The sequence below is a fragment of the Lygodium microphyllum genome, chromosome 5 (genome assembly GCF_053477565.2).
Source record: "Lygodium microphyllum isolate KBCC chromosome 5, Lygodium_microphyllum_v1.1.10, whole genome shotgun sequence".
Lineage (NCBI taxonomy): Eukaryota > Viridiplantae > Streptophyta > Polypodiopsida > Schizaeales > Lygodiaceae > Lygodium > Lygodium microphyllum.
The window spans coordinates 159,034,041-159,056,264 of NC_141139.1; the positions used below are offsets into that span (position 1 = coordinate 159,034,041).

A 22,224-nucleotide genomic window follows, 5' to 3' on the forward strand; every position below is an offset into this window, starting at 1 on the left:
GCAATGCTAATAGCGATGCTAATTGTGACAATTTTATATTGACACTAGTACCAATGCACACAACGATGTTGAGTGCAAATTTTTTTCCCAACCAATTGTGTTGTTATACTAGTCACTATTGCCCTATCTATTGTAGTGATATAAATACATCATGTGCTAGAGTGAGTGAGTATCAATGTCTTAAGGAACATGACATATTTTGTCTTGCTTTTGCTTGTCTACATTCTTATTAATTTCATGTAATATTTTTATTATTGAAAACAAAGCTTGAGCTGGTGTTGGCTTGATTGCATTAGCGTACTTTAGCTATTACTTTTTAAATCTTCACATGACATATTGGGAAATCAAGTATTTTTGGAACGATAGAATGCTAAACCAAATTCTTTTTCTGAAGGTAAGGATTGAGTTGAGGGGGGAGGTTAAAACACAACCTAAGCTTGTTCTACCATAACGGGGAGTTGAAAGCACGAGCTGATTTCATTGAAAACCAGATAATAATACCCAAAGAAGAGCTGCAGGCTCATCAGCGATGGTGATGATGGGGATTGGCCGGCGACGCAACAACATGGCGAATACAGCAGGAGGGGGCCTTCCCAACCAAGAAATGCTGGCACGCATGCTCCTGGTCGTGGCCACGCCGGCCACCACGCCCAAGCAACGCCCACCGGTGCCGCCTGCCCGCGCCAGCGCTGCGTTCGCGCCAAGTGGGCGCATCCCCGCCGTTGGCGCTGCTGCTCTGCATCTCAGCGAGGCCGCGCTTCAGCCGCCCGATCTCCTCCTCCAGCGTCTCCAGGCGGTCCCGGATGGCGTCCACGTCAGCGAGCTGCTCGTGGGTGGTGGGCCCGCCGGCGGCGCCAGCAGCTGGTCGACATGCGGAGGGACGAGGGGGGCGCGCCAGCTTGAGGGCGCACGCAGTCGGGGTGCGACACGTGTCCGTCTCGGTGGCTGGGGGCCAGGTCTCGGCTGGAGCGGGGTCTGGACACGCGTCGGCATGCGAGTGGTGGGGGCGGGCGCTGCAGGAGGCGGAGCGCTGGAGGGAGGGGGAGGGGGCGCTGACGTGAAGGTGGTGCATGAACATGGCTTGGACGATGGTCCGCAGGGGCATGCTCTCGTTCTGCACTGCGTGGATGCAGCACCCGCGCGACAGCTTCTGGCAGTTGAGCCACTTGCACACCGCCAGCTTCTCCTCTTGTGTTAGCTCTGGGTGCGACTGCGTCAATGAATCCATGAACATTTCCAAGCATGAGTTAAGGAGTAGAATAATGGTCACTTTCCAAGCATAGGCAGTGCAATAAAGTTGAGGAATATCAAAACTAAAACATGCCTTCTTAAATATCTTAAAGCCACACAATCACAATGCCTTGTCTTATGTAAGGATTGAATCTGAAAAGGTCACTAGACATATAATCTCCATATCATCAATGGGAAAGCTCCCAAAGCTTATTTTATGGCCTTATGTAAGTATCAATTGTAACTAAGTTCACCAAAGTTTATTGCCACCTATCTACCAATGTAACTCCTCAAGTGACAAAAATCACAATGGCTATAGGTGGCAAATATAATTAAGTTATTAAATGTATGACCAATGGTAAAGTCCTCAAATGAATCTAACTAAAATAGTAGATGTATGACCAATGGTGGAGTTCCCCAAAGTCCATTGTCACATTCCACTTTGAGTGGTCAAAAGGTTGGTAAAGGGTGCATTCAATTACAATGATTGCCATTGAAGTATATGTAGGCCCAATGGTTAATATAGATAATCCATAAACCTAAGCCTTCCATGGTGTTTTCATCATGATTTCTAGTGGAGGATCCAATTAAATCCTCCTTGATCAATTGACACGCTACTATGTTTGTCATGTACTTGGGCTACACTAGATGTCATTTTGGACCTTGATTAGTCCATTGAGTAGCTTAGTAAGTCCTTTGTGCCCCAGTAGGAGTTTTGGGTAGGCCTTATTGCACTCTAATATGAGGAGTCTTAAAAACAAAAGCATAATAAGATGGCAAGATATTCTCACTATAATTCAAGCGATAGTAAGGGATAACAACAATAATGCATCATATCAAATAACACTAAAAGCCTTATAAAAGTATTTATAGCCAAAGTCAAATAAGACTTATTAAATCTTTAACAAAAACAATACATGTATGATACTTAAGTGGCATGATAAGCATGTGCATTTTAAACCACATCACAATGCATCACCCTAAAAACAATGACTTACAAAGCGGGACAAGTGAATCCATCAATAGACATTCCCTTGTCTAGTTGAATAAGAAATTTGTTAGCTAAAGGTAACTACATGTGCCAACCCCAAGTGTGTACCCTTGTATTTAGGTAAGTGGTTCCTACATCATGTTGGTTATGCAAGTTTCATGGCTATACTATCTTGCTAATTTAACATGAAATTCTTGCTTTTAACTATTGCATTTTTATCCTTCCCCATCTTTCTTGCTTGTTGGATGTGTTCAAAGAACTATTGCTTTAGTTGAAATACCACTCCTCTTGAGTTCTTACCTAGTTCAATAGAAGTTACAAATCTCACCTAGCATTCATGGCTAGTTGCTATCCCCAAGATCAACCAATGACTACCTTTTATGCATCTATATTATCACCTAGTTTGCCCCATCCTTGGGTGTACCTACTACATGAAATTTACCCTATCCTTAGCAATCTTGTGTTTTGTCTTGGTCTTGATTTAGTTGGTGGTTTTGTTTTTGTGCAAGTTTCCATGAGAGGCTTTAACTAAATTGCTCCATAATGTGGCATTTAACCTTATGTGATTTGTATATATGGTTGCATGATCAACTTTTCTTGTTGGTGGGCTTATACTCTAGTAATTTTTCATGATTCTATTACTAATAATTAAGAAAATAAAATATCCATTTAGTTTAGTGCTTTGGCCTTCACCTCTAGCTTTAGTAAGCCTAGCCCCTTGTCTTTAGCATTCTTTGTGATCTATGGCCACATATGAACCTTAGCTTAAGCCGATTGGTTTTTATTGAGGATAGACGCACACCCATTTTAACTCAATCACCCATGTACTCTTCCTAAATTTTAACACCATTGCTAGAAATATAGTCATGGACATGATCATTTCTTTCACAATCAACAACTTTTCTATGAAATAGAGTTGACAATATTTCTAATTGTTAAGCTTACCTTGGATCTTCTACTACGTTCAATTATCCCTGATTTGTTTCATTGTAATTCCAAGCTCAACAAGGTAGTCATCAAGATATCGAATCATTTATCCATGCTGGACTTGTTTGAGTCCCAGCTCCTTAATCTAATTTATAGGATTATTAAGTCCTAGGTAGGGCAGCTCTATATTAGAGGCACTTCTTATTGAGCTTGATAGTCCAAATAACTCTTGATATATGTTCAACATCCCTTTCACTGATTGTCACTCAGCCTCAACAATGTTGGAGTTATTGCATGCAAAAAATTGGATGGTAAATTGTTTTGTCTTGCACCAATTGCAAGCCTCTAATGACGAGTTTGTATTGTACTTTTCTATCTAGATTCCTTAGCAAAGGGTTAGTTATAATAACAATAGAAGTGGATCTATTAGACTCCCCTTCCATGGGGGGAATAGATGCTATTGAGACAATCATCACTATAGATGTGCTAGGGAAGAGTGTTTGGATCATAGCATAGAAACCAATGCTAGGTCTTATTGATCTCATAACCTTAGAAACAAAATTGAAACTTATTATGTCATTTGCTTCTTCAAAACCCATATCAATGAGCACAAACTCCCATTGCATTGATAAGGCATGGTTGATAGAGAATATTAAATTCAAAATCTATTCTAGATTATCCTCCCATGAATAAACCATGTTGTTGGGGATGTATTATTGTTCTCAACAAAAAGGTGATATTATATGCCAAAGATTTGGCCATCTAACTATTCAACTTGGATCAATCAAGAGTTATGGAGGTTAGTTTTATCAGGCCTTTATTGAGTTCCTTATGAAATTCCCCCTAAGTATGATCTTATTCAACAGCTTGCAAAGATCTCCCTTGAGTATGCAACCCACATGAATTATTATACTTCAATAGGAATGTAATCCATGCTAGGTGATTTGCCTGTTCTCATCTCTTTTACCACATGCTATTGAGAATATGGGAAGTATCTCTTCATTTTTAGCCTAGGTTTCACCATAATTATTTGGCATCTTGGCCCATAATAGCATAGTAGACCAACTAGTTGGTACTTGACTCCTTTCCTATCTCAATTGTGGACTTCTAGACATCACTCAAGAGGTTAAAATATTGTACATTAGACAAAAAGGATGTGTTCAACCTAAGTAAAGGTGGGTCACAATAATTAAGCTTACCTCCGATAACTCTCACTGTACACAAGATCGGAATATGATCCGAGGATGGGATCCCAGAGAGCAATGACATTCTAATATCTAGACTAATCCACCATGTCCCATTGTTAAGATAAATTTGGTCTAGCCTAGCTACTCTCAAGGCAAAGATCATTTGCCTATTGTGCCATGTGTAAGGAAACTTCCTATGCCTTCAAATGCCATAGTAGGGTCTACTAATTCATGAATAACCTACAATTTGTGCCAAATTTTCCTTTGTCTTAAATCTTATAGTACTCCAAAATATTGTATCCATATCTTAGGGTAAACAAGATTTCGTGCATGTGTTAAATCCTTGAAATTTATGTTGGATGTCCTTTTAAAATTGATGCATTCATTAAATAGCTTACTTTGGTTAATGGGCATAAAGCAATGGTGAATATATAGGACCCAATATATTTTTACTACTTATTATGGTTTGATACCTAATCTCACTACTATATTATTTTTTTTGTAGGTTTGGAAAGGCCCAAACCTCTAGAGGGCTTCCCGAACCTACTCCCTTTTCCAAACCTTCTTTTTTCAATTAAAATCCCCTCCCCTCCCCTCTTTCTCACATGTAATTTCTCCTTTTCTCTTCCCCCTCCCTTTTTTCATTAGAACCCCTCACCTCCCTTTTTAAAATTAAAACCCCCTCCCCTCTCTCTCACTTATAGTTTCTCTCTTTCTTTTCCCCCCTCCCTTTTTTAATTAAATTCCTCCCCCTCTCTCTCTCATTTGTAAGGCCTAGGTTCTCTCTCTCTCTCTCTCTCTCTGTGATTAATTTTTTTATTTAAACTTTTATTTTAATTAAATATTTTTAAAAGTTTTTTTAATTTAAATTTTTAGTATAGTTTTTCACACACTTTAAGAGAGAGAGAGATAGACACACACAAAGAGAGAGAGAGAGAGAGAGAGAGAGAGAGAGAGAGAGAGAGAGAGAGAGAGAGAGAGAGAGAGAGAGAGAGAAAAGAAGAAGAAGAAGAAGAAGAAGAAGAAGAAGAAGAATAATAATAAGAAGAAGAAGAAGACAAAGAGAGGAGGGGGGAAAGAGGAAAGAGAATAATATTTTTTTAACTAAACATTTTTCTTCTCCCCCTCCCCCCTCTCTCCATGTGTAGGGCCTAGGTTTTCTCTCTCCTCTCTCTCCCTCATAGTTAGATTAAACTTTTTAATTTAAATTTTTTAAATTAAATATTTCTAAAAGCCTTTTTTAATTTAAAAATTTTAGACATAGTTTTTCACACACTTTGAGAGGGGGATAGAAGAAGAAGAAGGAGAAGCATTAAAAAAAGAAGAAGAAGAAAGAGAAAAAGATGAAGAGAGAGGGAAAGAGAAAACAAAATAGTCTTTTTTAAATTAAACATTTTTTATATAGTTTTTCACTTAGAGAGAGAGAGATAGAGAGGAAATATATAATTTGAAAGAGAGAGAAAATCTAGGCCTTGAGAAGAAGAAGAAAAAGGATAAAAAAAGAAGATGAAGAGAGGAGGGAAGGGGGGAGAGAGAAAAGAGAATAGTGTTTTTTTAATTAAACAATTTTCTTCTCCCCCTCCCCCCCTCTCTCTCATGCATAGGGCCTAGGTTGTCTCTCTCTCTCTTTCTCTCTCTCTCTCTCTCTCTCTCTCAATTAGACTAAACTTTTTAATTAAATATTTTAAAAAAATTAATTTAAAGTTTTTTGGACATAATTTTTCACATACTTTGAGAGGGAGATAGAAGAAGAAGAAGAAGAAATAAAAAAAGACGCAGAGAGGGGAAAAGAGAAAAGAGAATAGTGTTTTTTAAATTAAACCTTTTTTATATACTTTTTGAATTAGAGAGAGAAACAAAGAGGAAATATATAATTTGAAAGAGAGAGAAAATAGGGGGAGAGAAAGGGGAAGAGAGAAAATAGAAAAATATAGAGAGAAAAGAGAGCAAGAGAGGAAAACAAAAGAGAGAGAGAGAGAGAGAGAGAGAGAGAGAGAGAGAGAGAGAGAGGAAAAGAAAAAAGAAAAGAGAGGAGAGGGGGGAGAGAGAGAGACAATGAGAAGAAAAGGAGAGAGAGAAAAGAAGAAGAAGAAGAAGAAGAGAGAATTTGAACATAGAGAGAGAATTATAGAGAGAGAAAATATCAATTTAAAAAAATAGAAAAGAAAAAATTTTAAAGAGAGAAGAAGAAAAAAGGGAAAAAAGAGGAGAGAGAGAGAGAGAAGGAAAAGAGATGAGAGGGGGAGAGAGAAGAAAAGCAAGGAGAGAGAGAGAGAGAGAAGAAGAAGAAGAAGAAGAAGAAGAAGAAGAAAGATGAAAAGAGAAAGGCAGATAGAGAAAGAGAGAAAAGAGAAAAGTCTTTTTTAAATTTTAAATATTTTTAAAGAGAGAGAGAGAGAGAGAGAATATATATAAAATTTAAAAGAGAGAGAGGGAGAGAAGAAAAAGATAAAATTTAAAAGAGAGAGGGAGAGAAGAAAAAAAGAAAAAATAGGAGAAAGGGGAGGAGAAGAAAAGGGGGCGGAGAGAGAGAGAGAGAGAGAGAGAGAGAGAGAGGAAAAGAAGAAAGAGAATATAAACGTAAAGAAATATAATTATATGTAAGGAAAATATAAAATTTACATACTTTAAGAGAGAGGGAGAAAGAAAGTGAAAGAAGAAGAAGAAGAAGAGAGAGAGAGAGAGAGAGAGAGAGAACATGTAGAGAGAGGAAATATAAAATTTAAAAAGAGAGAGAGAATAAAAAATAGAGGAAAAAGAGAGAAGAGAGAGAGAGAGAAAAGAAAAAAATAAAAAAGAGAATGAAGAGAGAGAGAGAGAGAGAGAGAGAGAGAGAGAGAGAGAGAGAGAGAGAGAAGAAGAAGAAGAAGAAGAAAAAAGAAAAAAAGAGGAGAGGGAGAGAGAAGGAAAAGAGAGGAGAGAGGGGGCAGAGTAAAAGGGGGAAGAGAGAGAGAGAGAAAATAAAAAATTAGAAAGAGAAGGAAAAGAGGAGAGAGAAAGATGAGAAATGGATTGTTGAGCGACACTCCCTTGCCGCTTTAGGGCAATGAAGCGGACATACAATTCAACATTGGCTATCATTTCTTATTTGAGGTTAATTAAATACTAACTAGTTGTAGTTGTCCAGCTATAGTTGAAGTACCCAATGTTATAATGCCTTGCAAGATTCACAATGGACACTAGAATTTGTGGTATTCCTAGCTAGAAATTACAAGGGATCTATCCCTTTATCATTGAGGGTTATGAGATGGACTATGTGGACTTGACCATTGTGTCAAGTGGGGAAGCATAGTGGAGTATACACATGAGACACCTTGCATCATGTAGCAAGTTATTAGGGGTTCCTGTTTTCTAAATAACTATTATGAGTGTATGTGTTTGGATGGTGGTCCATGGCTTAGTCATTTTCCTTGTCCAAAAATGTTATTTTCCTTAGTGATCATGTTATTTTCCTTGTCGAAAAATGGTCAATTCACATGTATCAACCATCATAGTTTGGTCCCATCATCATATCAACAAGGCACATGTTGAGGTGACAAGCTCAACACATGCAAACATTGATGATGGACAACCTGGTTAGATGTGTCCACACATCTACACTTAGCACGTCGGTGGTCATTATGACTCTCACATGGCCACTGACTCATTACTTATTATATTCAGGTTGTTACACCTATTTATAGCAGGTATAGTTATAACGCCAGTCGACTAGTGTAGTCGGTTATGCATTGTTTGACTTAGTAGGTCACTTTCCTTTATATTGTATCTTATCTATACTTTGTGTACATTGTAAAGAGTGTGGAAGAAGAAGAAGAAATCAGCAAGAAAACGTTTTGGCCTCCATCTCTCTTCTTGTCTCTTGAGTGAGCTTCTCCTTGTGCATTCTGTGTGTGTTCGGTGCATCATCTTGAGCAAGTCCCCCCGTCACGCGATTCTTGACATGGTGTCAGAGCCACGCCACTGAGAGAGGCTGATTTCAAAGGTTGAAGTGAAGGAGAAGAAGCAAGGTTCGAGCAAGAAAGCCACGGGTAAGAAGCTCTTTCATCCTTCCACTCTTTCTCTTGGATAGTGCCTATGGAGGCACCAGAAGCAGGGCAGAGCAAAAATCTTAGATTGCAGTGAGATTTGGTGTGCGCAAAGAGCACTGTGTATTTTGTAGATAAGCCCTTTAGGGCTTGCCCACAGTTATTTTGGGCATTTGAGGTCGTTTCAGGCCCCGTTTTAGAGCCGCAAGATTGCAGACAACAGTTTCAGAGTACACTGTGATTTCGGTTGTTTTGATCAAAAGTGGGTGCGCAAGTTACAGATTGAAAATCTGTAATTCTTGAGGTGTTTGCAGAAAGCAAACATAAGGTTTATTTGCAAACAGGTTGCAAATTTCATGTATTGTTGAGTAGACAGTGAAAAAGGCTGTCTAGTGTATTGCTGTGCACTACAGGTCGAGGGTTGCAGAAGATTTTCTTGCTGTTTGGTATTAGTTTTTTGATAATGGCAGAGAACAGTGGAAGCCCCATCATTGAGAAGCTCGACAAGAACAACTACCCTTTATAGAAGTTTTGTGTCACGAACTTCCTTATTGAAAAAGGCCTCTACGAGTTTGTTTTAGGTGAAGAAAAGGAGCCGGAGGTGAGTGATCCTCCAACTATAGAAGAGACAAAGGCATGAAAGAAATGGAATGTAAAAGATAAAAATGTCATGTATTGGCGGTCTGCAGTAATTGATAATAATATATTGGGACATATTAGAAATGCAGAGAATTCATATGCAGCTTGGACCATACTTGAAAGTATGTTTTTCGTAAATATAAAGGCACGAAAGATTCAACTCAAGCAAGAGTTGAATACATTGAAGAAAGGGAAGATGTCTATCAATGAGTATGTGCACTGAAGGTAAGGAGCATTGCAGATGCATTGGCAGCGATTGATGCAATGCTCGATGATGATGATTTGGTGTCGTCTACCTTGGGTGGACTTAACAATGAAAAGGCTTGGAAGTCTTTTGTAACTTCCATATATGTCAGAAAGCCATTTCCACATTTTGATGAGTTGGTCTCCCTTATGATCACTGAAGAGATCAACATGCAGAGTGAGGCATCTGAAAGAAGTGGTGAACAGGTTCAAGCTTTCTACTCTAGTTCAGGAAGGGGACATGGCAGGTTCTCTTCAAGAGGCCGTGGTACAGGACGTGGTAGTGACAACCATCAAAACAGATTGAATCAGCAATTTTGGCGATATGCACGTTTCAGGAGATCGTGGTAACTTTAGAGGCAAGGGGAGCTTTAGAGGAAGAGGTGGATGGCAAAACAAAGGCTCTAACAACTCTAGTATTGTGTGTTACTATTGTGGCAAAATAGGTCATATTGCAGCCCAATGTTATGCTAAGAAAGATGATATTCACAGTGGTAAGTTGCAGCAAGGAAACTATGCATCGTCTTCACGACAGAATGAAGACAAAAATGAATGTCTATTTGTTATGTAGCATACGCTGAATGCTATTACAGGAAAGGGAACACATGATGATGTTTGGTATGTTGATTCAGGTGCATCCAATCATATGACCAGCCATGTAGAATGGTTTGGAGAGATGCAGGATTTGCAAAATGCAGGTTATGTGCAAACGGGTGATGATTCATGCCACCCAATTTCACACATTGGAAAAGTTTCCTTGTCCTTGCATGATGGTAAGACAGAGAGTCTTTCAGATGTATTACATGTGCCATCTATTACAAAGAACTTGGAGTCAGTCGGTCAAATGGTAGAGCAAGGGCTGCAAGTCAGATTTAATGCAAAGGACTGCTTTGTAGAAGACTTCAGTGACAAGTGCAGGTTGGTAGAAAAGGGAAGTAGAGTTAGATATATGTTTACTCTGGATGCTGGAATTCCTACTATGAATGCTGCTATGTATACTAAAGAAAAATGCGTTATTGCAGATATTGAAATTTGGCACAAACGCATTGGACATGTAAATGTACAAAGGCTGAAATTAATGCAGTCCAAAGGGCTGGTTATAGGTTTGCCTACATTTAGAGTTGCAGAATTTCATAAGGTATGTCAAGCATGTCAATTTAAGCAGGCAAGACAACCCTTTTCACATGACAGAGATGTAAGAAGAAATATCCTTGATGTTGTGCATACAGACATTTGGGGGCCTACATAAAATGTATCTCTTAGAGGCAGTTCTTTCATACTTTGTCATATTCATTGATGATTGTTCTAGAAAGCTGTGGGAATATTTTATGAAGGAAAAGAGTGAAGCATTTGAGCACTTTAGAACTTTCAAGGCTGCAGTTGAAAGAGAAACATGCTTGAAAGTAAAGTGCTTGAGGTCAGATGGAGGGGAAGAGTACCTCTTGAATGAGTTTAGTGATTTTCTGAGGTCTCATGGGATAAAGAGATAGTTCACATGCAGGTATACCCCACAGCAAAATGGTGTTGCAAAAAGGAAAAACATGCACATTGCAGAAGTTGCACGTGCATATGATGGCTAAAAAGAATATGCCTAAGCATTTTTTGTCTGAGGCTATTCATATTGCTGTTTATATTATGAATAGAACTCCCACAGTTGTAGTTCATGGGATGAGAAGAATGCTTTACTGGAAAGAAGCCTGATGTATTGCACTTGAAGGTATTTGGCTGTGTTGCATACGTTCATGTGCTAGATGAGCTACGAAAGAAACTAGATCCAAAGGCTGAAAAGTGTGTCTTTATTGGATACTCTTTAGAGCAGAAAGGGTATTGCTGTTATAACCCTGTCACATGTAAGTTCAGAGTGAGCAGGGATGTCATCTATGATGAAATGAGTAGTTGGTATGCATCTAGTGGTGATGCATTGGATGATGATGATGATCATGACACTCATGTGCAGGTTGAAAATAAAGAATCACGGACTCTTAGTGGACCAGAGACGTCATCTAATAGTCCTTGGTCTGGGAGACTAAGGAGTAGCTTTACATCTTCAGGTGCATCTAGTAGCACTACAGGTAAAGACAAAGGAAATAATAAAGTGTTAGATGGCATGAATGCAGTTCTTGATGGAGACTTCAGTGGCTCAGAGAGCTTGGATGATGAGCTTGGCATTCCTTCTGTCAGAACACCAGGTGTACTGAGAGCTCATAATAATGTAAAGGCTCCATTGAGTGATCCGGTGGTACGTAGATCTAGCAGGGTTAGATACCCTATTAAAAGATTTGGTTTTGAAGGTTATACAGCTCACCATTATGCTTATATGGTGAAACTAGTTGAGGATGTTGAGCCCACATGTTTTGAGGAGGCTGTTGGTCATACTCATTGGGATGCAGTAATGGATGAGGAGATGGTTGCATTAGAGGCCAATAAGACTTGGGATCTAGTATCATTGCCAAAGGGCAAGAAAGCTATTGGATGTAAGTGGGTTTATAAGATTAAGCACAATGCAGATGGTTCTATTAGTAGGTACAAAGCTAGGCTGGTTGTAAAAGTCTATGCCTAGACATATGGCATATATTATGATGAAACCTTCAGTCCAATTGCTAGGATGGCAACTGTCAGATGTGTGATTGCTTTGGCAGCAGCCAAAGGTTGGAGGTTGCAGCAAATGGATGTAAAGAATGCCTTCTTGCATGGTGATTTGCAGGAAGAAGTGTCTATGGATCGGCCAGCAGGTTATGAAGATTTAGAGCATCCCAAGTATGTGTGCAGGTTGAAGAAGGCGCTCTATGGGCTCAAGCAAGCACCTAGAGCATGGTCTAAAAAGATTAGAGAGTATCTTGTCATTATTGGCTTTTATGTTTCTGATACTGATCACTCACTTTATGTGAGAAAGGGAGATGCAGGTTTGGTCATCATAGTCATCTATGTGGATGACTTGATTATTACATGTGATAGTGATAGTGGGATTGCTGAAGTCAAGGATTTTTTGAAGAAGTTTGAGATGAAGGATTTAGGTGAGCTAAGGTACTTCCTTGACATTGAGGTGATCAGATGTGATGATGGTATATGGCTATCCCAAAGATAATATGGCTTGGATATGTTGTCCAAGTATGGTATGACAGCATGCAAACCACTTCCAGTCCCATTGGAGTAGAATGTAAAGTTGATTGCTGATGTTGGGGATGAGATAGAAGACCCTACTATGTTCAGGAGGATAGTGGGGAGTTTGATCTACATGACCATTACAAGGCTAGACTTGAGCTATGTTGTTGGTCTTGTGAGTCAGTTTATGCAAGTACCTAGAAAGCCACATTTGGATGCAGTCAGACGCATATTGAGATATGTGAAGTCCACATTACATTATGGACTTTTCTACGAGGCAGGTACAGATGTACATGTATTTGGATACATAGATGCAGATTGGGCTGGTATTATGTCTGATAGAAGATCTACCAGCGGATACATGTTCTCTCTTGGTAGTGTAGCAGTTACTTGGAGCAGCAAAAAGCAATCTACAGTTGCTTTGTCGAGTACAGAGGCTGAGTATAGAGGTGCTGCTGTTGCAGCATGTGAGGTAGTATGGCTGCAAAAGTTATTGGCTGATTTAGATGTGCAGGTGGAAGGTCCACTTGTAATTTATTGTGACAACATGAGCAGTATACAGTTGGCTAAGAACCCTGTGTTCCATGCCAGGACAAAACATACTAAGGTACACTACCACTTTATGAGAGAGAAGGTACTAGCAGGTGAGATTGACATGGTGTATGTTAGCACAGAAGATCAGATAGCTGACATCTTCATGAAGGCATTGGGTACAGAGAAGCTTCAAAAGTTTCGGAGCTTACTTGGAGTTACAGAGATGCAGTTGAGCTTGAGGGGGAGTATTGAGATGACAAGCGGACATTGATGATGGACAGCCTGGTTAGATGTGTCCACAACACATGCGGACATTGATGATGGACAGCTTGGTTAGATGTGTCCCCAACACATGTGGACATTGATGATGGACATCTTGGTTGCAGAGATGCAGTTGAGCTTGAGGGGGAGTGTTGAGATGACAAGTGGACATTGATGATGGACAGCCTGGTTAGATGTGTCCACACATCTACACTTAGCACGTCGGTGGTCATTATGACTCTCACATGGCCACTGTCTCATTACTTATTATATTCAGGTTGTTACACCTATTTACAGCTGACATAGTTATAGCGCCAGTTGACTAGTGTAGTCGGGTATGCATTGTTTGACTTAGTAGGCCACTTTCCTTTATGTTGTATCTTATCTATATTTTGTGTACATTGTAAAGAGTGTGGAAGAAGAAGAAGAAATCAACAAGAAAACGTTTTGGCCTCCATCTCTCTTCTTGTCTCTTGAGTGAGCTTCTCCTTGTGCATTCTGTGTGTGTTCGGCGCATCATCTTGAGCAAGTCCCCCCACCACGCGATTCTTGACATCACATGCTCCTACCTAGCCATGTAATTAGTCTAAAGTGTGTTATGTGCCTTAGTTCCAATATCAGATTTTGAAGGGAATTTCTCATTTTCTATTAGAAGGGCTCTAACAAAACCCCAAATTCTTTGTGGAGATATTGGAAAGGTGTACTACTTCACTTATCCTAAGTATTTCCTTATTTTCAAGAGATTGGAAGACTACTCTGATCCTAAGCATATTCTTGTGAAGGGCAATTTGAAACCTACCATAAACCTTAATAATTCAAAGGAACTTCTATTAGGATTTCAACAAGAGATTTTCTTGTGCATTAGCAATCTAAGAATTCTTGAAATCATAGCATATATATTGGAGCTAGCGAAACACTCCTTTAAGTGCATATCATGTTCTCTAATACATTTAGATGTACATATATCAAGTAGACTTCACATTATCTTAGTATCTTGTGCCAACACTCTCACCCATTTTCATCAATCTCACGCTTTCACTAGCCCTATAGTGAGTGTACTTCTCATTCACCAAGGGACTATTATTTTTATGTATGTGTGTTATTGAAGTAAATTTTTTTACTAAGAGGAAGACACTATTTTCCTCTACATCAAAAGGGATGTCTTTGTGTACCTCATCTATAAAGATAAGCTTGATGCACAAAGTATTCATCGTAGAGATTTATCCTTGAAACATAATGATTGAAAGAGGTCTCTAGAGAGGCAAGGAGCCTCATCTAGAGACAACTACCATACCTACATATTTTGCATTTTTTTCTTCATAGGGGGAGCTATATCATTGTCACAATCTACCTATTTTGCATTTACACATTGTGACCACTTTATGCCATGTGAGACTTTATGGCCTAACTAAACTTGCAAAGAACCTTGTATCATACATTTAATATGTGAGCTTTGTATTTTTAGCATGAATAGAAGAGGTAAATTATTGGATGAATGCATAAAAGGTTTATGACATTAAGAAATAACTTCTCAACATTGATGATGTCATGGATGAAAAGAGTTTAGTCACTACCACCCTCAACTCCTTGCCTCCTTACTTTCACAATTATTTGATTGCTTCCATGAGATTTGGATGACAACTCATGTCTTACGAAGGAATTGCAAGCTTGTTCCTACAATATAAGCGAACAAGGAATCTTGAAAGTATCTTTGAAGGAGCATTCGGGGAGCATTCTTTCATACTAAAGACCTAGGTAATCTGGTATCAAAAAAATATCACATGCATGCAATCCCTATCAATAAATACATTGTTTGAATTTTGTAGGTAATTTTAATGCCCTACTATTTGTGGTACCCTCTTTTTTCTTTAATTTATCCATCCCATGTAGATGATTGTATAAAAATGAATCTTGTATGTATTTGTAGGTTATACAAATTAAATGGATCTTGCTAATCCACTTACACGAGAAATGAAAAACATAAGTGGCCCAATATCACAATACTAGAAGTAACATGGGCTTACACAAAATGAGCCTAAAAAGGAGATATGTGTCAATATTACCGAAGCGCTACATTAGCAAGTGTTGTAGAAGAGTTGTGAAGCTAAAGATTGAAGGGGGAGTGGCCAAGATTGCTACTACCAACTCTATTTCAAGGAGCCAAAATAAGAGCCTAGCTAGAAGTACACATGGTACATGGTGTGTGGGTTTTTAATACTATTGCACGATAGCACCAAAATGGAAATTGTGAAATTGTTAGCAATTATCAGTGAGTATTATTGCTCAATAAGATGTGAAATTTTATGTTGTGATTTTGCAACCTAATGATCTATAGGTCTACGGTGATAAAAATCTTGATACCTAGCTACAAAAGCTATGTGATATTGCTTTGATGCACTTAAGGTTGGGTCTTTGGACTTTACGCCCTTACATTAAATATGATGTGCATATAGAGGACAACTCTCCTGTTTTGTTATTCTTTTGCCTTAAGGACAAATGCTTAGCTTCTTTACTTACATAATTCCATTATCTTGCCTTTCCTTGATGTGATTCTTATAAATGCATTTGTTCAATTACCTTGCCTTGTGTTTGATGTGATTTTTTATAATACAATCATGAATTTTGATGTGAGACTCAAAAGAGGTATTCCAAGCTCCTTTAGTTATTGTAGCTTTTATCTTTTATTTGTGTATCACTCATGGGTTTATGGCATAATAGGTTAATCCTTTGTTTCTAAGTGAATCTTTTTTGGAGATATTTTTTGGATGCTCTCATTTAAGATCTTGTGGATTCAAGGTACATGGTCACAAGGTGGTTGGACATGGATATAGATTTGAGATGTGATGTTGTAGCTTTGTTAGAGTGTCTTTCTTATCATTTTTCATTATTTGGTTTCCATGAGCCTTGGTTTTCTTGTTGTTGGGAGATGGTTATATGTTTGTTGTAATTGTATTTAGAGTATCCATCAATTGAGTGGTGTAGAAGGTAGCTCAAAGACTTGTTGCTAGCCATCTCATGCTATGGAACTAGACTAGGATTCACAACTAGAAAATCTACTATAGAAAAGATTTCTAAGGCTAGTATTTGAAAAATCTCTTACATTGAACCCACATGATGCATGCATATGTTTATGAGTGATATCCCTCCCTCCCATCCCAAGCTTTATTTGAGAAAACACTTTAGCTAAAAATGGGAAGAAAGCATGGGAGGCTAGAGGTTCAAAGGAAAGTTGTGTGTATTGTAAAAAGATCAATCACATGGTAAAGGAATACAAAAAGAATGCTAATATGAAATGTGGAAGGCAAAGTAAATGGAGGTGAAAAAAAGTCAAAGCATAAGTGCCAAATTTAGTTTTTGAGGATTCTTATCTTTGGAGCTTCAATGTATTATTTTTTAAGGCATGTGTATGGATATGATATTATTATTGTGATAACATTATTCTGTGAGATCTATAGCTCACATCATGTAGGATTCTTATCTTTGGGGCTTCAATGCATTATTTTTTAAGGCATGTGTATTACTTCATGGATACGATATTATTATTGTGGTTGTATTATTTTGTGAGATCTAGGACCCACAACATGGAAATTGTATTATTTTTAGTAGTTGTATTCATTAGGCTCACAATTGTTGTATGAGTTGCACATATGAATACATAATTGCAATAGCATAGGCTAGATTAAATTAGGTTAAGGTAGAAATACGTAGCAAAGGAAAGAATTGCCGAGAGCCAACAAAGTAGGTAGATTGCTCAAGAAAGGATGCAAACCCTAATCTCTAATTGTGGAAACCCTAAAGTGCAAAAGGAACGCCAGCCCTAACCCTAGTGCTAATCCTAATTTTGATCTACATAATGGTGGGAGATCTCAACTGCAAGGATTCATGTTGCAGAGGCTCTATCATCAGTGCAATGTTTGAGTAACCATTCAGTTCTTCTATCCTTTCATCTTGTTTCCATTATTGAGAATGAGATGGGGAGATAGTGTGAGAGCTTGTATTGAGTGTGGAACTTGGGATACAAAAGCTCCATATCTTCTTCTTGTTTTTCTTCATCATCTTTCCATTCATAATAAAGAGGGTTGAGTTTGGAGTTGTGTGTGAGCTTGTGAGAGAGTGAGGAATCCTATGATGTGAATTTATTCTCCTTCTTCTTGTCTATCTCCTTCTCTTATGATTGGTGTACTTGATGGAGGATGTGATGGAGCAATGATATCGGATCGTGTCACATGGGTTATCGAAGCATCTTTGAGCCTTTGAGCTTTTGGACTATAATACAGGAAGGTAGGATAGGTGAGTTCACTGCACCTCAAAGCTCCTCTTATGCTCTTGCTTTATGGGGATAGAGAGAAGGATACATGGTTAGTTAGAGTGGAGTGTTGTGAAGACATTCTTGCTAAAGTGAGTTGCAGTTTCTAAAAGATTAGAATATTGTAATGTCTAGGCTATTGTGAGTTTAGATCAGAAGGGAAAAAAGAAAGATAAAATGAATAGCACTATAAAGTCTATTAAAGACAAATGATATATGCAAATTACTCAAAAATTACTACGTTGAGTTCTTTAAGTTGTTCATGGTGATTGAGGATGTTTGCTCCTTGGATCAACTTCAAAGTTAGATGACTCTTGGCTATTAGATAATGGAGCCTCTCATTCACATGACTAGTAACAAGAAAGAGTTATAAAAATCTCAAAGGACTCCAAGAGAGCCCATTACAATGAAGGGTGAGAACATCTAAGAAGCTTTCATGAATGTTGTATGTATCTCAAATCAATAAAAACCTTGTACTATCCATAAGTTCCAATCACATACTAGAACTCCAAGACCTCTTTGACAGTATGAGAATCAAGTTTTTTAATGACGTCACTAATGTTATTTTCAAAGATGTTAATCGAGATATGTTGCAACCGATACCACCTTGCATCTCTCATAGCCGCCATTGGAAAGAGCACTAGTAAGTTTTGACATGAGTATTTTGGCCACATTTATTTTGTGTTGTCAAGGAGATATAAAGACATAATGGTTATACAATTAGCTAACTCCGATGAAATGCAATAAATGCAAAGAAAGTAACTTCCAAAAGAGAAAAGAGAGCAACAACCAAGAGCCTCCTCTTGAGCAAATGCATGTTGATATCTCTCGTAAGATGACTCACTACTGAAGCTTTGGGAGGATCTTTTACTTTATTTGAATTGTTGATGACTAAGCCCATAAATATATGGGTGTATTTTCTTTGAGATAAGGATAAAGCTATTAGCCGATTTGAATAGTCACATAAGCTTGTAAAGAACAACATATTCCTATCCTTTTTTAAATAAAAAATGAATCTATTTCAAAATGATTGTGATTGGGCTTCATTCTAATCTTTACATCTCTAAGATGCGACACCATTGATCCACTCAGTGTAGGATTTTAACTCTGGAGCAACCACATATTCCTTAGGTAGCTATCTTATTGATTAAGTTGCCACTCAATCTGCTGGGTTACTCTCCTACCTTCTAGGTTAGCATTATGAGGAATAAGACTTAAGTATATTTGGTCTTCCACAGACTATACTAATTCAGAGTTACTAATTTAAGTTTCAAGTGTCCTTCCACCCCCTCCTAAAGAACACATACACATTGCCGGTGAAAACCCGGTTAATAAGAGATAGCCATTCGGCATGCATGCATGAAAACAAACACACACACACACACACACACACACATATATGAATGTTTTTTAATATTACATAGAATACATGCATATTTGTCCGAGAGGGAGAGAGAGAGAGAGGAGCATTACCTGGAGGTAAGCATCTATGGCGCGGTAGAGTCGATCATGGTTCGGCCGCGAAGAGGACGGGATAACCTCGATCAATTCTGCAAATTTCCGAGTGGTTAGCTTTGGGCATGGTGCCAGCCCCGCCAGGAACTGGTCCCAGAGATCAGTCACAGCCTCTGCATGATGAGAGTCTCCCCTGTAATTTTTGGTCGAGAAGAAAACGCCCACAATCTGCCTCAGGACCTCCAACCCCTCTTCACAGTTGGCAGAGGGTGCGCATAGCAGTGCCAAATCCCTCCCATTGGCCAAATGTAGCTGCCCTGCTATCTTTAGCTGGATTTGCACCTTACACTCCGTGCTTGCACAGCCCAGCACAGCGCATTTTAGCAGGCCAAAGAGGAAATCCACAGGGATCATGTTGGCCTGATGATTATCCTCTTCCACATGGGGCAGAAGCCTCACAATCTCCTCCAGATTGGCGCACATTGATGCCATTGCCTCATCTGCCGGCTTGGCCCCCCGAATTTGGGAGCAACACCCCCTGCTCACACACCCAGCTTGCCTGCCCTGATGGTCAAAACACGGGAACACCCACTTCTCCACATACATCACCATGGCCTTGCCTATGTGCTTCTCCCGCATCCCCAGACGCCGCACTGCTGCAACCACCTGCGCGAATTGATGCCATGGTAGCTCCACAAGATCCCCTATCCAAGCATACTGTTGTTGGTCTATGAGGTCCAGCTCATCCATGTTGGTTGTTGTAGGACTGGCCTTGAGCCTGCTCATGTCTTCCATGGCATAGTCCTCCCCACCTAATAAACTTCCCAGCTCAGAATCATGGATCTCCACAATGTTAGCAGCCTGCCCACATGCCATTGTGGCTATGGCCTCCACACACTCCCCCACAACGAGTAGCTCATCTGCGAGTGGTCGCAACCCTTGGCACTCTTTCAGTACAGTGAGGGTGTCTGTCCATCTCCTCAGTACGAATTGGCGGAGATACTGGTCGCAGCGCCGGCATAGATTGCCCCTGTTGTATTCTTCTGTCATCTCCAGCAGCTCAGCTGCACACCTAACTGCAGCTACATTTGAGGCTCTCAGGGATATGCCTGATCCATAGCAGAAGCTTGCAGCCACCTCAAAACTGGTAGCTCCTCCAGGCCAGTTGCTTGGCAAATGAACCTCATTTGACCCCATGAGCTGCTTTTTAAGAAACCCACTTAGAGAAACCAGGGGAAACTGCAAAAAAAGGGAAGCAGGAGTTGCAATTCAAGATCCAACAAGCTTTTAATTGTAAATGCACTCTTTAATTCCATGAACCCCATGAGAATTATAGACAATTGCCAGCCTTCATATGTGAATGCACTCTTTTCCATTAACCTCATGAGAATGGACAATTGCCAGCCTTAATATGTGGCCCAATTAGTACTCTGCATCAATTGAGCAATACTTTCCATTGAATTCTTATATAAACCATGCGTTGTGATGCCAATCAGTATCTTTAAATTGGTATGCAACTTTCATGACCTGGCTACCCAATGCCATAAGAATAGGCTGACTAATTTTCAATGATTAAGCTTGTGATAATTGAATTTTCTCATTGAAAGGTGCATCCATCCAGCTTATGGTACACACTAGTAACTCTTTATGTGGAAATATTCTGGAACCAACCTTGTGAAGTTTGAATTCTCTCCCTTCCACATAAACAGAAACAGTAGCAGGAAGCCCAGTAGCATCATACCTGTAACAAAACTATTCGATATCAGTAAATGAGCAAAGATGAATGATTCAGAAGCAGTTGTGATCCATTGATAGTGTTTCATAAGAACTGAGTGCTTGCCAAGTGAACAAATTTAAGATATATTCAAACTATCTGCACCCTAATTCATATCAATCCCACCTTGTCCTTTGAAAAAGAAGTAGATATGTTTGGAAATTCGGAAAGGGACTGCAGCTACTGCTGAATTTCTGGACAGATACTTCAAGTCTAGTGCTTATTTCTAGACTTACAGTAAGGTTACCGAGCAATTCTGAAAGCCCCTCAAAAATGGCATTGCAAGGTTTCACAGTCCACAATTGGATTGCTGTCATTAATGGTGTGCCTGGAGAGGATTTCATGTTGCTCACCATGCTAGAATGCTGCGTTGCAAGGTGCAGCTAACACTGGAAGAATCATATGAATCGGCCTGGATGATCACTGATTTTGTTGAACTGCTTGCGCTGCTTACCCTGATCTCCTCCTCACACGCGAGATCAAACACATTTGATTGGTAATTCTCGCCCATTAGATCAACACTGCAACAGTCATCACTTGATGTTTCGTGGCACACACAAAGATCCTCACTCAAGGTCTCCTCATAGATTGTGTGCACAGTGCCCAACCCATCTGCAGGCTCCACCACAGCTAGGGCTTGGTGTTCATATAGCGTTTCTGCCCGGAACGGCACAATCGCCACGTGATCATCATGAAGGACCATACTCATGATCTTGATCAGACCGGGATTAAGGATGGAGGATAAGTTGATTGGCTGTAATAATGAATCTAATCAGTGCACCATGTTCTGATGTAAGTGAGGATGGATACAGATAAGAGATACATGTATGAAAGTTGAATGGATCGAGACCTAGGTGTACATTTGATTAAGAATAGAAGACAAGTTGATTGACTATACTGAAGCTAATCAACCATCATGTTCTGATTTAAGTGAGCATGCCAATAGAATATAGGTGCAACAGCTCAATTTGACCATCTATCTGAACCAAAAGAACTAGATTGGTGAATCTAAGCTAAATTGGAGGTAAGTATTTAATGTTCCTGATCACAAATGCTCAAACGAAGGTGAACGCTGGCGTCATGCATATGGAAATTTATATACGGAAGGGAGAAAAACCCCTGAGATTGGACTGACTAACGAGTAATCATGATGAGCAGAGTGAGGTTACTGAGTGTGTCCAGTGATTTGACTGAGAGTGGGACTAGTGATAAGTGATCACTGATGGTCTGACTAGGAGTAAAGAGTATGAGCTAGAGAGGAAGAAAGCGAGGGGAGACTCTAGATTGCAGTGTACTGATGGGAGTGTGAGTTGCAGAAAAACCAGATACCAGTATTGACGATGGTCATGGAAAACCAGATACCAAGGTTGATGACGGTGATGATGGTTGGATGGCAGGTATACCAGGAAGACCATTCCAACTCCAACACTGTCAACGCCAAGTCCAACATCATTATTTCTCGAGGCTTTGTTTTGGTTTGCATTGGTGGGTGGGTGTGTGTGTCAGAAGAGAGAGTTTTTGTCTCTGCTGAGGATTTGATTGGTCCTCGC

General features: G+C 39.4%; 1 protein-coding gene across 2 annotated transcripts; it reads right to left on the reverse strand.

The window, feature by feature from the left end:
* Positions 1-347: 347 nt before the first annotated feature.
* LOC148036593 (BTB/POZ domain-containing protein At5g48130-like) lies at positions 348-21,939 on the reverse strand. 2 transcript variants are annotated; one of them, XM_087679169.1, is made up of 4 exons: positions 21,028-21,939; positions 20,572-20,641; positions 18,919-20,139; positions 348-1,210 (listed from the first exon to the last, which is right to left on the reverse strand). In XM_087679169.1, the coding sequence occupies exons 1-4, from the start codon at positions 21,381-21,383 to the stop codon at positions 524-526; spliced, it is 2,334 nt and encodes a 777-aa protein (XP_087535295.1). In that variant the 5' UTR covers positions 21,384-21,939; the 3' UTR covers positions 348-523. The 2 variants fall into 2 exon arrangements, with proteins under 2 accessions (XP_087535295.1, XP_087535296.1); XM_087679170.1 differs by having other exon boundaries at positions 20,801-21,129.
* Between the last annotated feature and the right edge of the window lie 285 nt (positions 21,940-22,224).